Here is a 17,898-nt window from a genome sequence, read left to right on the forward strand (position 1 = left end):
AGTCTCTTACTTGAATCAGTCATATGTATCACCCTAACCAACACATTATTTAGTTTTGTCTAGTTTTAAACTTTACATGAGTGGGATCATATTGTTACATTTTCTTATGTGACTTGCTTCTTTCACATAAAATTATGTTTCTAAGATTTACCCAGGCACTTGATACCGAGCAGGGTCCTCTGGGGCTCCTGGGCACAAAGCCTTTCTGTGTCTCTCATTTCTTTGATTATAGGAAATAGCCTTTTTTCAGCCTCTATGACTTTTCCTGAGTTCTAATGGGCAGATTCAAGCAGCTGTTAATTAGGGAAGGGAGGGAATGCTAGACCAGGAAGAAACAAACAGTCAAGAGAAACAGTAGTGCAGCCTTGGGACAAGGTCCTGGTTCCCCATCAACAGAAACACACAATATCTTTAAGCTGTTTTGCAGATACTGAAACCCTCCGCAGGTGGGAGAAAGTTAGATGGTATGCTATCCACAAGCATGTAGATCCAGATCAGTTGAAACCTAAAGGTTGATGATGCTGACTCCTACTTATCTTACCACCAACCCATCAGAAGAATGTCCACAAGCTGATCACACCCTTTTAAAATCATTACTATAAAACTTCTGACTATCTTCTCCAAGCTGGGACACACAGTTTTCGAGGCCAAAGTCCACTGAGTCCTCCTTTGCCTGGCAAAGTAATAAAGCTATCCTTTTCTACCTTACCCAAAACTCTGTCTCCAAGATTCGATTCGGCACTGATGTACAGAGAAGCTGAGCTTTCAGAATCACAACTGTGTAACTGTAATTCATTTCTGCTTATATATTACCCTTTAATAGCAATATATCACAACTTGGTGTCCATTCTTTTGTTGATGGGTATTTGGGTAACTAATAAATCATTGCTTTTCTTTCACATTCAAAGTCTACTTTAAATAGACTTACTCCAAATATTTAGGTGTTTTTGGCATGATAACTTCAGTGAATGTGGGTCTACCTTACTAGTTTAGAAAAGTTAAGGTAATGATGATGATAGTAACAAAGAATAAGATCCTTTCAAAAATGACATTAATTTAATAACAAAAATAAATAAAAGATACAATTTAGTAACAATAACTGCATTAGAGAAATAACTCTAAACAGAAAACATGATCTGGAAAAATAATCTAGAGCTAAAGGGCATATTGATTATTTAGTCAAACAATAACTACTATGTATTACTTTTTTCTTTTCAAGAGCATGTTTCTATTTTGGTTACCTGCAGAGGAAGTAGAGGGCTCCAAGGATAAGAGTTCCCAGAAGAACAGTCAATGCCACGAAAGCTGTGAACAGGTCACTTTTAGTTTGGATACTGGAGCTTGGGAGAAAAACCTCTTCACAACGAGCGCCTGTATAATTTTCAATGCATCTATGGAACAAAATGTTAGATACAGAGTTGTGTTCTCTGTTCCATGAACTAATATAGGAAGCATAAGTTTTCCAGCTGGTATGAAAAAAAAAAAGAAGACTAATTTTCAGATTTGGAACATAGACTAGGAATGCTTTACTATGATGCTTACAGAGCTACAGTTAGAATAAAACAAATTAGCATCTGCAGTCTGATCTTTACTATCTTCCTTTTCCAATTTTCAAATTGCTTAGAAACTCCAGAGAAATTATAGAATAGTCAGTCCTTTTACCTTCCATATTTTCAATATGTAATTGTCCACACTTAAGGTTCATCTGAAATTTATTTTGTTATCTCTGGTGTAGATGTGATTCTAAGTGTATTTTTCCTTGACAATGCTAAACAGCTCTTCCACCCCATTTACTAAATAATCGTTCTCTTGCCTGCTGTTTTAACAGTGCCTCCTTTAATATATGTCAAGTTTGTATAAGTGACGACAGTTCTTTACTCTTCAGTGATCTGTACATCTAATCTTGGGCTTCCACCTTACTGCTTCAATACTGTTACTTTATGTTTTAGTATCTGGTAGTTCTACTCCTTATATTATCACTTTGCTTTTCTAGAGATTTTGTGATATTTTCATTTGCCAGCCAAATATTTTAAGCCCATTTACTTTCAGCTCTTTAAAACTTATGTGACAGAAATCCATAATCTTTGGTAATATCAACCAGTTGCTTTCTCCCTGTTAATATGTTCAAAGATTATAAAACATAAAAATTGATACGAATTAGTGACTTTGGCACCAGATCAATTTGATTATTTCATATTTGCAGTTGAGATAAATAATAGTATTTTTAATATATACTAATGTTTAGTTATAAAGCAACCCACAAAGTTAAACAGTAAACTATACTTAACAAAAATTTTGTGTAAAAAAGTATGTGTGTGTATATATTCTTCAAAGTAGCATTACCAAAACCAGAAATATTTGTTCTATTAAATTAATTCTCCCCAACTCTTTCCAATTTAGGAAGTATTTATAAATGTTACCTTCTTTTCTCCCATCCTAGACTAACAAGGATGCAGGCCTAGAAAGTTACATGTGAACTAATTACTAACAAAGCTTGGCAACTAATGTGATAGGCAATAAAGCAGTATACAAATAAATAAGAGAAAAGAATATCAAGTTGCAGCACAGGTATCAATTTTACTTAAATGAGTATATGAAAGATGTTTTATGAATCTCAAGTCCTACTGCTGGTGAGAAAGTGGTGTTATTGGTTAGAGCTTCCACTAGAGGGGGTGTCAGTATGACCAACAGTTCCCATTCTCTCAAAACCACTCTCAAAACCACTGTAAAGATGGAGTTGGGACACAGAGAGGAAGAGAAAGGACGGAATATGAGTAGTAAACTGAAATGGAAGTAAAATACGTTAGAAAGCACAATTACCTGAAGTTTAAATAAAAAATACATTTTCCCCCATAGATCAAGGCATCTGCTTCCTGAGAAATCTGTATGCAGTTCAAGAAGCAACGGTTAGAACTGGACATGGAACAACAGAATGGTTCCAAATTGGAAAAGGAGTATGTCAAGGCTGTATACTGTCACCCTGCTTATTTAACTTATATGCAGAGTACATCGTGTGAAATGCCAGGCTGGATGAAGCACAAGCTGGAATCAAGATTGCCGGGAGAAATATCAATTACCTCAGATACACAGATGACACCGCCCTTATGGCAGAAAGTGAAGAGGAACTAAAGAGCCTCTTGATGAAAGTGAAAGAGAAGAGTGAAAAAGTTGGCTTACAACTCAACATTCAAAAAACAAAGATCATGGTATCCTTCCCATCACTCCATGGCAAATAGATGGAGAAACAATGGAAACAGTGACAGACTTTATTTTCTTGGGCTCCAAAATCACTACAGAGGTGACTGCAGCCATGAAATTAAAAGACGCTTACTCCTTGGAAGGAAAGTTATGACCAACCTAGACAGCACATTAAAAAGCAGAGACATTACTTTGCCAACGGAGGTCCGTCTAGTCAAGACTATGGTTTTTCCAGTAGTCATGTACGGATGTGAGAACTAGACTGTAAAGAAAGCTCAGCACTGAAGAACTGATGCTTTTGAACTGTGGTGTTGGAGAAGACTCTTGAGAGTCCCTTGGACTGCAAGGAGATCCAACCAGTCCATCCTAAAGGAGATCAGTCCTGGGTGTTCATTGGAAGGACTGATGTTGAAGCTGAAACTCTAATACTTTGGCCACCTGATGCAAAGAGCTGACTCATTTGAAAAGACCCTGATGCTGGGAAAGATTGAGGGCAGGTGGAGAAGGGGACGACAGAGGATGAGATGGTTGGATGGCATCACTGACTAACTGGACTCCGGAAGTTGGTGATGGACAAGGAGGCCTGGAGTGCTGCAGTCCATGGGGTCACAAAGAGTCGGACACGACTGAGCGACTAAACTAAACTGAATTCTTCTTTATAAGGAAGATTAAAAAAAAAACAAACTATAAACTCATTACTCAAATTTCTTAAGGCTGGTTCAAGTTTAGGTAAGATAGAACTTCAAGCAAGATGACAAACTAGCTGATGTAACTAACTATATGTTAGTCACATCATATGAGTTGGATGGAGTCAAGAGAATGGTATAAATATAAACGGAGCGGTCAGATGAGGTTGTAGGCTGACAGACAAAAAAAGGCATATAAAGGAAACCAATAAACACTAGAGTGCTGTCCGTTGTCTTACAGCAAGGCCAAACACATGCTCTTGTGAGAAAATCAAAAGCTGATGGTATCTTTAAATAAAGCAAAGTCAAGAAAAAATATATCTTTTTGTTATTTAACTAGTCAGAACAGAATTTAGAGAAAAAACAAAGAGAAATTTAAATATTATGTTGTTATCCAAGAAGTAGAAATGACTAACCTAAAAGTGAACTTCAAATTTTCAGATATATTTACAGAAGATAAACACAGCCTACCAATGAGTAGGTACAAGGATACCACTTTTATTAATTTTTTTAAAAATTTATTTATTTTAGTTGGAGGCTAATTAATTTACAATATTGTAGTGGTTTTTGTCATACATTGATATGAATCAGCTATGGGTTTACATGTGTTCCTCATCCTGAACCCCCCCCCCCGCCCCCACTTCCCTCCCCATCCCATCCCTCTGGGTCATCCCAGTGCACCAGCCCTGAGCACCCTGTCTCATGCATCAAACCTGGACTGGAGATCTGTTTCATATGTGATAATATGTTTCAATGCTATTCTCTCATATCATCCCACCCTCACCTTCTCCCACAGAGTCCAAAAGACTGTTCTATACATCTGTGTCTCTTTTGCTGTCTCGCATACAGGGTTATCATTATCTTTCTAAATTCCATATATATGCGTTAGTATACTTATTGGTGCTTTCCTTTCTGGCTTACTTCAGTCTGTATAATAGGCTCCAGTTTCATCCACCTCATTAGAACTGATTCAAATTTATTCTTTTTAATGGCTGAGTAATATTCCATTGTGTATATGTACCACAGCTTTCTTATCCATTCGTCTGCTGATGGACATCTAGGTTGCTTCCATGTCCTGGCTATTATAAACAGTGCTGTGATGAACATTGGGGTACATATGTCTCTTTCACTTCTGGTTTTCTTGGTGTGTACGCCCAGCAGTGGGATTGGTGGGTCGTATGGCAATTCTATTTCCAGTTTTTTAAGGAATCTCCACACTGTTCTCCATAGTGGCTGTACTAGTTTGCATTCCCACCAACAGTGTAAGAGGGTTCCCTTTTCTCCACACCCTCTCCAGCATTTATTGTTTGTAGATTTTTGGATAGCAGCCATTCTGACTGGCATGAGATGGTACCTCATTGTGGTTTTTTTTTTAAATTTTTATTTTATTTTTTAACTTTACAATATTGTATTGGTTTTGCCATATATCAACATGAATCCGCCACAGGTATATACATGTGTTCCCCATCCCAAATCTTCCTCCCTCCTCCCTCCCCATACCATCCCTCTGGGTCGTCCCAGTGCACCAGCCCCAAGCATCCAGTATCGTGCATCGAACCTGGACTGGCGACTCGTTTCATACATGATATTATACATGTTTCAATGCCATTCTCCCAAATCATCCCACCCTCTCCCTCTCCCACAGAGTCCAAAAGACTGTTCTATACATCAGTGTCTCTTTTGCTGTCTCGTATACAGGGTTATTGTTACCATCTTTCTAAATTCCATATATATGCATTAGTATACTGTATTGGTGTTTTTATTCCTGGCTTACTTCACTCTGTATAATAGGCTCCAGTTTCATCCACCTCATTAGAACTGATTCAAATGCATTCTTTTTAATGGCTGAGTAATACTCCATTGTGTATATGTACCACAGCTTTCTTATCCATTCATCTGCTGATGGGCATCTAGGTTGCTTCCATGTCCTGGCTATTATAAACAGTGCTGCGATGAACATTGGGGTACACGTGTCTCTTTCAATTCTGGTTTCCTTGGTGTGTATGCCCAGCAGTGGGATTGCTGGGTCATAAGGCAGTTCTATTTCCAGTTTTTTAAGGAATCTCCACACTGTTCTCCATAGTGGCTGTACTAGTTTGCATTCCCACCAAAAGTGTAAGAGGGTTCCCTTTTCTCCACACCCTCTCCAGCGTTTATTGCTTGTAGACTTTTGGATCATAGCCATTCTGACTGGCGTGAAATGGTACCTCATAGTGGTTTTGATTTGCATTTCTCTGATAATGAGTGATGTTGAGCATCTTTTCATGTGTTTGTTAGCCATCTGTATGTCTTCTTTGGAGAAATGTCTATTTAGTTCTTTGGCCCATTTTTTGATTGGGTCGTTTATTTTTCTGGAATTGAGCTGTACAGCTGCTTGTGTATTTTTGAGATTAGTTGTTTGTCAGTTGCTTCATTTGCTATTATTTTCTCCCATTCTGAAGGCTGTCTTTTCACCTTGCTTATAATTTCCTTTGTTGTGCAGAAGCTTTTAGGTTTAATTAGGTCCCATTTGTTTATTTTTGCTTTTATTTCCAATATTCTGGGAGGTGGATCATAGAGGATCCTGCTGTGATGTATGTCGGAGAGTGTTTTTCCTATGTTCTCCTCTAGGAGTTTTATAGTTTCTGATCTTACGTTTAGATCTTTAATCCATTTTGAGTTTATGTTTGTGTATGATGTTAGAAAGTGCTCTAGTTTCATTCTTTTACAAGTGGTTGACCAGTTTTCCCATCACCACTTGTTAAAGAGATTGTCTTTAATCCATTGTATATTCTTGCCTCCTTTGTCAAAGATAAGGTGTGCATATGTGCGTGGATTTACCTCTGGGCTTTCTATTTTGTTCCATTGATCTATATTTCTGTCTTTGTGCCAGTACCATACTGTCTTGATGACTGTGGCTTTGTAGTAGAGCCTGAAGTCAGGCAGGTTGATTCCTCCAGTTCCATTCTTCTTTCTCAAGATAGCTTTGGCTATTTGAGTTTTTTTTGTATTTCCATACAAATTGTGAAATTATTTGTTCTAGGTCTGTGAAGAATACTGTTGGTAGCTTGATAGGGATTGCATTGAATCTATAAATTGCTTTGGGTAGTATACTCATTTTCACCATATTGATTCTTCCAATCCATGAACATGGTATATTTCTCCATCTATTAGTGTCCTCTTTGATTTCTTTCACCAGTGTTTTATAGTTTTCTATATATAGGTCTTTAGTTTCTTTAGGTAGATATATTCCTAAGTATTTTATTCTTTTCATTGCAATGGTGAATGGAATTGTTTCCTTAATTTCTCTATTTTCTCATTATTAGTGTATAGGAATGCAAGGGATTTCTGTGTGTTGATTTTGTATTCTGCAACTTTACTATATTCATTGATTAGCTCTAGTAATTTTCTGGTGGAGTTTTTAGGGTTTTCTATGTAGAGGATCATGTCATCTGCAAACAGTGAGAGTTTTACTTCTTCTTTTCCAATTTGGATTCCTTTTATTTCTTTTTCTGCTCTGATTGCTGTGGCCAAAACTTCCAAAACTATGTTGAATAGTAATGGTGAAAGTGGGCACCCTTGTCTTGTTCCTCACTTTAGAGGAAATGCTTTCAATTTTTCACCATTGAGGATAATGTTTGCTGTGGGTTTGTCATATATAGCTTTTATTATGTTGAGGTATGTTCCTTCTATTCCTGCTTTCTGGAGAGTTTTTTTTTTTTTATCATAAATGGATGTTGAATTTTGTCCAAGGCTTTTTCTGCATCTATTGAGATAATCATATGGTTTTTATCTTTCAATGTGTTAATGTGGTGTAACACATTGATTGATTTGTGGATATTGAAGAATCCTTGCATCCCTGGGATAATGTACAATCTTTTTAATGATGTACAATCTTTTTAATATGTTGTTGGATTCTGTTTGCTAGAATTTTGTTAAGGATTTTTGCATCTATGTTCATCAATGATATTGGCCTGTAGTTTTCTTTTTTTGTGGCATTTTTGTCTGGTTTTAGTACTAGGGTGATGGTGGCCTCATAGAATGAGTTTGGAAGTTTACCTTCTTCTGCAGTTTTCTGGAAGAGTTTGAGTAAGATAGGTGTTAACTCTTCTCTAAATTTTTGGTAGAATTCAGCTGTGAAGCCATCTGGTCCTGGGCTTTTGTTTGCTGGAAGATTTCTGATTACAGTTTCAATTTCCATGCTTGTGATGGGTCTGTTAAGATCTTCTATTTCTTCCTGGTTCAGTTTTGGACAGTTATACTTTTCTAAGAATTCATCCATTTCTTCCAAGTTGTCCATTTTACTGGCATATAGTTGCTGATAGTAGTCTCCTATGATCCTTTGTATTTCTGTGTTGTCTGTTGTGATTTCTCCATTTTCATTTCTAACTTTGTTGATTTGATTCTTCTCCCTTTGTTTATTGGTGAGTCTGGCTAATGGTTTGTCAATTTTATTTATCTTCTCAAAAACCAGCTTTTAGCTTTGTTGATTTTTGCTATGGTCTCTTTTGTTTCTTTTGCATTTATTTCTGCCCTAATTTTTAAGATTTCTTTCCTTGTACTAACCCTAGGGGTCTTCATTTCTTCCTTTTCTAGTTGCTTTAGGTGCTTTTATTTATTTGATTTTTTTCTTGCTTCTTGAGGTAAGCCTGTATTGCTATGAACCTTCCCCTTAGCACTGCTTTTACAGTGTCCCATAGGTTTTGGGTTGTTGTTTTTTCATTTTCATTCATTTCAATGCATATTTTGATTTCTTCTATGATTTGTTGGTTATTCAGAAGTATGTTGTTTAGCCTCCATATGTTGGAATTTTTAGTAGGTTTTTTTCCTGTAATTGAGATCTAATCTTACTGCATTGTGCTCAGAAAAGATGATTGGCATGATTTCAATTCTTTTGAATTTACCAAGGCTAGATTTATGGCCCAGGATGTGAGGATCCCACTTTATTTTTTTTAATTTTATTTTATTTTTAAACTTTACTATATTGGAGGATCCCACTTTTAAAGCTCGAGCTCATTTGTGAAAATGTTATGACCCAGTTATGACAAAAATATCAAACTTCAGGCAAAGTCAGCTCCTTTAAGGATAAATAAATAAGGGTGAATTAGGGCTTCCCTGGTGGCTCAGCTGGTAAAGAATCTGCTTACAATGCAGGAGACCTGGGTTCCGTCCCTGGGTTGGGAAGATGCACTGGAGAAGGGAAAGGCTACCCACTCCAGTATTCTGGCCTGGAGAATTCCATGGACAGAGGAGCCTGATGGGCTACAGTCCATGGGGTCACAAAGAGTCAGACACGACAGAGCAACTTTCAAAAAAAAAAAAAAGGCGGAGGAGGTGAATTAAGATTTAGACAGAAAATGAGATAGTAGTATCGATTGAAGCAAAATAGAAAGGTGGGACATTTGTACCACCATTTCATGTAGAACTAAGTAGCCTTCAGTCTTTATGTAACTTCCTTGCTAATTTATTTTTGGACATCATTTCTGCAGAGACTGCCAAGTAGCAAACAGCTGTGCCATCTACCGAGGTAAATACCAAGTACTAGGATAATGCACATTTTCCTGGAACTGAAAGACGAATGCCAGAACAGGTACTAATGCTTAACCACGTGAGAAATTTCAAAATTCAGAACCCAAGACATATGTGTTGGTTTTCTGGCTGAATAACACCAACAATCTCTACTTAAACCCAGAAGCTATGTTAGTACATTGCACATGAAATAAATTCATTAGATTCTACAGGATTCAAGGTAAGTTGTTAGAACCAAGTTTTTAATCGTGTAAATAAACAGTGCCATATAGCTCTAAGAAGAGTATTGGACTGTGAGCTAGAAAAAACTGATTTCTTGATACACTCTTTTGACTTGATTGTGTGACCTTCAGCAAGTCACTCAAACTAAGACTGTAAAATCAAAATAACATCTGCTGTACCTATTTCATAGGCCTATTGTCAGAATGAAATAAGTAATGTCTAAAAGTGCTTTGAATATGGAAACACACTATACATGTGAAACTGAAATTAGTTACTTTACAAAGGCCATGTTTACATCTCATGGAATAAAATACTTAAGAAAAGTTATAGCCAGAAACAATTAAAAGCTTTTCAGAAATAATAAACAACTTTAGAAGAGTTCACTAACCAAGTAGAGACTCAATGTCAATGCCACTTGATTTGGGCTAATCTATCCTAGAAAGAAAAAAGTATAATATTGGCATATGCTAAAATTGACTTCCAAGTTTGATTCCTAGTTTATAGCAATCAAAGTTCAATCTGAAACCCATGAAAAATTGCAAAAGCAAATCCAAAATAAAATAAAACTATTAGAGTGTTCAAAAAAACATGAACTAATAAGCACATGAGGTTAAGTCCCTTTAGCGATCCAGAGCCAGATAAGCATACAAAAACATGCCAACATCCTATGGAACTCCTACTATATTTTTATAGGTCAAGAATTTAGGGAAGACTGATTCTTTTATTAGCTAATGCCATAAATGTAATTTCACTAAGCATTAATAGATTCTTAATATTAAGTAAGAGACACTCAGCTAATATTCAACTTTGCAAAAGTTTTGCTTAATAAAATACTTTATGATATTAGCACCCTTAAAAACCAATAAATATTGCGCTTTAAAAGTGTAAAGTATAATCTAAGTCCAATAAAAAAGCAAAATCTATTAGGTTCTTCCAAGGTGGACTATTAACCAGATAATTCATGGGCTGAAATGGACTACAGATTATATCTGTATATAAATGGATAAAATGTTCTCCATAGAGAATAATTAATATTTGTCATGTATGATAGTATTATTGTGAAAAATTATGATTTTTTTTTGTTTTAGTAAAACACTGTGAAAATTTTAAACATTTTACTTACTGAAACAAGCTAAAGCACCATGAATGAAGGAAGCATGTAAACAAATGATGAGAGTAAGCAAGAAATTTAAAACAGGACCTTCATTACTCAACCCATACATTGGCTAGTCTTTTCCAATGAAGACTTTTTGGGAGAGACAGCCATAGAATGCTGCTTGGTTCACCAGAATACTTAGGCAAAATTTTGTGATTAAAATTTTTTCCCCAAATATTGCCTTTCTCTGTGTGAGAAAAATTATCTCAATTCTTTGCACACCCTATTCTGCTTTCCTTAAAAAAAAAAAAAAACAAAACCAGAAAGGAAATCCAAAAATGTTCTTGAAAGACAAAGTATATATATTTTAAAAATGATCAGGGAAGAAAAGTAAAACTATAAGCAGGAAATATATATATTTTTGTAGTCTATACTGCTATAATCCTTGGTATAAATATACATATATTTGTATATACAAAGATTTATTTATATATAAAATCGGTATAGGTCAGTTCTTCCTTTCTTTTAAGTAATAATTTCAGTAAATATAAAACTATATTTAAAATTTATACAAAAACAAATTATATTAATGGACCTCCCAACTGTAGACATTTTTCACATGTTTTGGTAAAACTGAAAGGTCAGGGACAACTGGAAAGACTCATCCTCTTAAATCACCACTCAATTAAACCACAGTTCTAAACGGACAGTATTCATGCTGGCATCTTACCTTCCCAGGCTTCAGGTCTGAACAACCTTCTAATGCAGAGAAAATCTCATGCCCCAACTTGGAACAAGACAAAGAGAAGCCAGCATCAGCTCACTTCCTGACAAAAGAAGTTAAGTATTAGAGCTGAACAAAAGTCACAGTTTCCAGTTTGCATGGTATCCTATGTTAAAAATGAAATCTTGTTGATGAGAAATTGGGATATTTTTCAGTGGCCTGTCAAGGGAAGTAGTGGATGAAAAAGACACTATCTAAAAGGATATCCAAAATTCAGAAGCAAACACACAATCTGATATAACTTCATAAAGCAACACATAAGAAGAAAATGAAGGCGCTTTAAAGGAGGATATTCATTGTCTTTTACTGGCACTCTGCTTCCTAGAACACCTGAGTCAGTTCTGAAGAATAGTTTCTGCTCTTGGACAAGTGATACAAAGGAGTAAGACAAAGGCTGGTGGAAGACACGGAGACCTAAGACAGCAGGTATGTTTGCACTGTTTCAAAACCGTATTCTGCCGTGTTTGACAAGCAGGTGATCTGGAAAAACGTGAGGTTTCAAGAAGATTTATCCTTTTAAGTTTTTGTTCTAAGCATGGTGAGGTCAAGAAAGATATGTCAGTTGTTTCTGCTGAGAATACTAATGAAAAATAAGGTTACTAAAATGAAAAGTGTCAACAAAATGCATAGCTAAATAAAGCAGTTGTTTCAAATTTTGCAACTGTCCTATCATCAGCTTCAAGGCTGTGATTTCCTTTCTGTAAAGGTGTTCTAAAGATCAATCTAAATCCTGATGTTTAATAAAGCATGTGGTACACTGCCAAAAGTCAAAGTAAAGAGGACTCCATTCTGATTAACATCACAGTAGCATTTTGAACTTTCTTTCTTTGAAGTATAACCCTCTACTAAATTTACAGATGAAAAACCAGAAGTCTTACCTAAAAAGAGTGCCAAGAACTGGTCTATCGTAACTACTGACCTTAAGAAAACTAAAATTTTATGTGATTAATAAAACAACTCATAAAACCAGAAAATTCCTTTCGGAAATTGAGTTTAGTAATACATACACTGAGGCCCGGCAAAACCGTGGACAGGCACAAATGCAATATAGAGTTAAAAGAGGTAACATGTCCAATGCAGAAGTACAATAAATGTTGATTTCCTTACATTTTCTCAATTCTAATTCTCAACATCAATTATTTTACTTTCATAAAACAAGCCTTTCATATAGCAAGACTTTCGTGTATTACGTTTGTAGTCCTAAATTGCTTCTCTTAAATAGAATTGAGTCTTTATCACCTTGACAAATGATGATTTTTACCTGCCCAACACTGGAACTGCTGTAGATAGGGGACAAAGCTTGGCTTCAAAGACTTCCCCAACAATTCAGTGGTTAAGACATCATGTTTCCAATGCAGGGGGTGTGGGTTCAAACCCTTGTTGGGGAACTCATATCCTACATAGCCAAAAATTTAAAAAAGAAAATTAAAAAGCTTGGCTTTAGCCAAGGCAGCAGGGTCTCAGGTTCTTTGGTCTGAGCCTGTGGCTCTGTGGGCAGATAATTCTTAGGAATGCCCCTCTGGAAGAATTCTGGTCATCAGGCTCAGGGAGCCAGAGCTTACTGAGTCACTCTGGGAAGGTACCTTTTGCCTGATATTTAAAATTCCACCTCCACACTGCGCAACGGTTGGCTCCAGAGTGATCACAAGAAACCTGGAGGAAAGCAAAGCAGCAAGGAGAGGCCTCATCCAGCTAGTGATGCAAACACAGGTGAAAACAAATCCTTTCTCCCTATCTTTGCTCCACAAACCTAGAAAGTTCTAGTTGGAAGGCTGAAAGGTCAGGGGCTGGCTAACCTTGTGCCTAAGTTGGCCAAGAGGACAAGGGCAGTAAAGGACTTCACCTGGATTGTTCTCAGTGAAAGACTTTGAAATAGACAAGAATGGTTGTTAGGCGTCCTAACAACCCTCTGGGTTGTCTGATACTATGGGGTCCTGTGTTTTGCATTGTCTTTGAGCTATTTTACAACTCTGTAAATTTAGAAAATCTATTACAATGTAAATTAATTTTGTCCAGTAGAGAGATTTCCCTGTGGATACTGATTAGTATTTATAAATTCACTTCAACATTATAGACTGATCACCTATACTTACACGTGTGTGTTGGTTTTTGTTTGTTTTTGGCCCCGCTGTGAGGGCCCTCAGCAGTGAAAACCTGAAGACCTAACCACTGTAAGGCCAGGAAACTCCCATGCGTGTGTTGTTTGCACTTGTCTTTGAGTCAGTTGTAACATTTTATTGGTTCCCTTGTTAATGAATGAGTTAAATATGTCTCTGACACATGTTCATATTATATTTGCATGAAAATCATGATTTTCTCTTTAAATTTTTTCTTTAAATGAGTTTGAAGGTCACCCACTGAGATGGATTCATCTGACAAAGCTGGTAAATGGAGCTGCCAGTGAAGCGCACCTCCTGAGTAGCTTAAGCCCCGGCATGTCTTTTCCTGGCTCCCAGAAGTGAATCTCAAGCAGCAATAGAATTTAAAATTTGCTGGCTCTCTGTTTCTCTAGCTTTCTTCCCTATCCACTAATTTCATGTTTTAGTTTTTGTTGTTGTTGGTTTTCTTACTACTGATAAGTTATTTTCCCATTAGTAAGAGCAATGATAAGGAGTTTGGTTTTATAGTTTGACAATCTGATGATCTCTGTAAATGGATGATAGAGATCTATTTATCTAGTTGACAGAGAAACTGGTTTATTAGACTCTTATTAAAAATTTCTCTATTTTTTTTAGCTCAAACAAATAAAAAATTACATACCCACTGAGGGGAGGAGAATACCTCTTTGACATTTGGACAGTGAGATTTTAAGTTTCTGTGTTTACTTGATCTGTGCCAAAGGTATAGATCTGAAGCTATAAGCCCTCTCTGTGCCTATGTGTAAAACTCAGAAAGGCCTTTACCTTTCACTCCATGTGAAATTTCTTCCTTTCTCTAGAGGATATGAAAAAATGATAGTACAAGGTTTCTTAAAGAAGTTCTAAAAAAAAAAATAAAGAAGTTCTAATCTGATTGACTTAACAGAGATAAATAAGCTCTTACATAAATTCAATATTCCTAAAATTCTCAGAATAGGAAATTGAACTTGTAATGCTTTATTTTTTTTAATTTTATTGAAATATACTTGATTTATAATGTTGTACTAATTTCTGCTATACAGCAAAGTGACTCAGTTATATATATTCTTTTTCATATTCTTCTCCATCATGGTTTATCACAGGTTATTGAATATAATTCCCTGTGCTCTACAGTAGGACTTTGTTTTCTGAACTTCTAATGCTTTAAATGCAGAGAAGGCAATGGCATCCCACTCCAGTACTCTTGCCTGGAAAATCCCATGGGTGGAGGAACCTGGTAGGCTGCAGTCCATGGGGTCGCTAAGAGTCGGACACGACTGAGCGACTTCACTTTCACTTTTCACTTTCATGCATTGGAGAAGGAAATGGCAACCCACTCCAGTGTTCTTGCCTGGAGAATCCCAGGGACCAGGGAGCCTGGTGGGCTGCCATCTATGGGGTCGCACCGAGTCGGACACGACTGAAGCGACTTAGCAGCAGTAGCAGCAGCAATGCTTTAAATGTACTAAACTTAAAATTCTTCTTGCTAAAACTATGAAATATTCTAAGAATCCAAGTTCACATTAATAAGACTAAATCTCTAGTAAACAATACTAGCTTAATAAAACATCTGTATCTTGGAATTATCAGTATTAAGTATTACAGAAGCATACATTTTATTCCACTTGGGTTTGTTTTTCCTAAAATTATACAGGTTTACTAATCAAGTTAAGCCAATATTACTCCTACATATTATTAAAAACTATGAAAAATGAACACTGTATTCAGTTAAATTCAATCATTATTCTGACAAACATTTATTTCAACCATAAGTATGTTTTATAGTATTTGTTTTTAGTAGATAATTTCCAAGGTAATGTAAAAGCTTAAACTTATATTAAATTGAATTAATGGATATTATTAGACATAGATAAATTTTAAGTAAGATAGAATGTGTGTGTTAGTTCTCAGTCATGTCTGACTCTTTTGTGCCCCTGTGGGCTGCAGCCCGCCAGGCTCCTCTGTCCATGGGATTCTCCAGGCAACAATACTGGAGTGGGTTGCCATTTCCTTTTCCCAGGGATATTCCTGACCCAGGGATGGAACACAGGTCTCCTGCATTGCAGGCAGATTCTTAACCTTCTCAGTCACCAGGGAAGCCCAAGACAAAATACTGAAATATTAATCACTAAGTATAATTTTAAATTTATATAATTTTGCTTCTTAAGGTTACAGCTTTGTTCATGTTAATGAACATACTCATTTCTTCCATATTAGAAAGTCATGTAAGAGATGTGTGTGGTAGTAGAAAGCTGCAATACGTGAATTCATGACTTTGCACACCTACTAAACTGCTTGTGGATGCCATACAGTTCTAAATTATCCACTACCCTAGTATTCTCTGTAAAGTACAAGTTAGTTATAGTTACTTGGTTGAAAATTATAATTGATATGAGTTATGAGATGGGAATACCAGACCACCTGATCTGCCTCTTGAGAAACCTATATGCAGGTCAGGAAGCAACAGTTAGAACTGGACATGGAACAACAGACTGGCTCCAAATAGGAAAAGGAGTACATCAAGGCTGTATATTGTCACCCTGCTTATTTAACTTATATGCAGAGTACATCATGAGAAACGTTGGACTGGAGGAAGCACAAGCTGGAATCAAGATTGCCGGGAGAAATATCAATCACCTCAGATATGCAGATGACACTATCCTTATGGCAGAAAGTGAAGAGGAACTAAAAAGCCTCTTGATGAAGGTGAAAGAGGAGAGTGAAAAAGTTGGCTTAAAGCTCAACATTCATAAAGCGAAGATCATGGCATCCGGTCCCATCACTTCATGGGAAATAGATGGGGAAACAGTGGAAACAGTGTCAGACTTTATTTTTTTGGGCTCCAAAATCACTGCAGATGGTGATTGCAGCCATGAAATTAAAAGACGCTTGCTCCTTGGAAGGAAAGTTATGACCAACCTAGATAGCATATTCAAAAGCAGAGACATTATTTTGCCAACAAAGGTTCATCTAGTCAAGGCTATGGTTTTTCCTGTGGTCATGTATGGATATGAGAGTTGGACTGTGAAGAAGGCTGAGTGCTAAAGAATTGATACTTTTGAACTGTGGTGTTGGAGAAGACTCTTGAGAGTCCCTTGGACTGCAAGGAGATCCAACCAGTTCATTCTGAAGGAGATCAGCCCTGGGATTTCTTTGGAGGGAATGATGCTAAAGCTGAAGCTCCGGTACTTTGACCACCTCATGAGAAGAGTTGACTCATTGGAAAAGACCCTGATGCTGGGAGGGATTGGGGGCAGGAGGAGAAGGGGACGGCAGAGGATGAGATGGCTGGATGGCATCACTGACTCGATGGACGTGAGTCTGGGTGAACTCTGGGAGTTGGTGATGGACAGGGAGGCCTGGCGTGCTGCGATTCATGGGGTTGCAAAGAGTCGGACACGACTGAGCGACTGAACTGAACTGAACTGATGAGACTATACTTGGAACAATTGTGACAGAGAAATACAACTCTGTGCGTACTTTTGTTTTCCAAGGGTAGGTGTGTCTGGAAGCAGCAGTTTGCAGTCGTTCTCAAGATTTTCAGTCTCCAATCCAAAGGACTCTAGGACTTAGGACTCCAGAGAGCTTTTGTTTATATGGGTTCAGAACTATTGGCATTTACTATATTAGGAAGTAAAATATAAATTTACAAAATACTTATTAATTGGTTCATTTGAAGATAGTAATGAACACAAAGTGTGTTAAAAATTACATCTCATTGTTACAAAAATGGCTTGAATAGGTCAACTCCTAAAAGAGAACTAGATCAGTTTGTTCTAGAATATGAGAAAGTATAATGAAGAACAGAGCTTAGAAAATACATTTTGTCTTTTTGACTAGGGCTTCCCTGGTGGCTCAGAGGTTAAAGCGTCTGCCTGCAATGCAGGAGACCTGGTTTCGATCCCTGGGTCGGGAAGATCCCCTGGAGAAGGAAATGGCAACCCACTCCAGTATTCTTGCCTGGAGAATCTCATGGACAGAGAAGCCTGGTGGGCCACAGTCCACGGGGTCGCAATGAGTCGGACATGACTGAGCGACTTCACTTCTCACTTTTTGACTAAAGAAGTAATTGAATATTACTTCTTAGGCACCTATCTTAACCAAGTGCCCAGATCTCCTCTGATAACTTTTTTGATTTTGCCATCCCAAAATTGGAACCTAAATATTGGAAAAATAAAATAAAAAATCATGATATCCACTATATCCAAAACTATATTTGAGATTTCCCAGAGGACCCCAGAAAATCACAATTTTTCTTTGTCTTTTAAAAACAGAGATGATAGAAAT

General features: G+C 36.8%; 1 protein-coding gene across 7 annotated transcripts in view; it reads right to left on the reverse strand.

Annotated features, from left to right (window-relative positions):
* NRG4 (neuregulin 4) overlaps positions 1-17,898 on the reverse strand; it is a 118,110-nt gene that overhangs the window by 20,761 nt on the left and 79,451 nt on the right. For all 7 annotated transcript variants that reach the window (XR_011562627.1, XR_002183224.2, XR_011562626.1 and 4 more), the window contains one exon: positions 1,242-1,391. Coding sequence is in view for 1 of the 7 variants with exons in the window: in XM_070775322.1 (XP_070631423.1) it covers positions 1,242-1,391 (150 nt within the window). In the remaining 6 variants the exon portion in view is untranslated. The remainder of the gene's footprint in view (positions 1-1,241; positions 1,392-17,898) is intronic.

Source organism: Bos indicus, chromosome 21 (genome assembly GCF_029378745.1).
Source record: "Bos indicus isolate NIAB-ARS_2022 breed Sahiwal x Tharparkar chromosome 21, NIAB-ARS_B.indTharparkar_mat_pri_1.0, whole genome shotgun sequence".
Classification (NCBI taxonomy): domain Eukaryota; kingdom Metazoa; phylum Chordata; class Mammalia; order Artiodactyla; family Bovidae; genus Bos; species Bos indicus.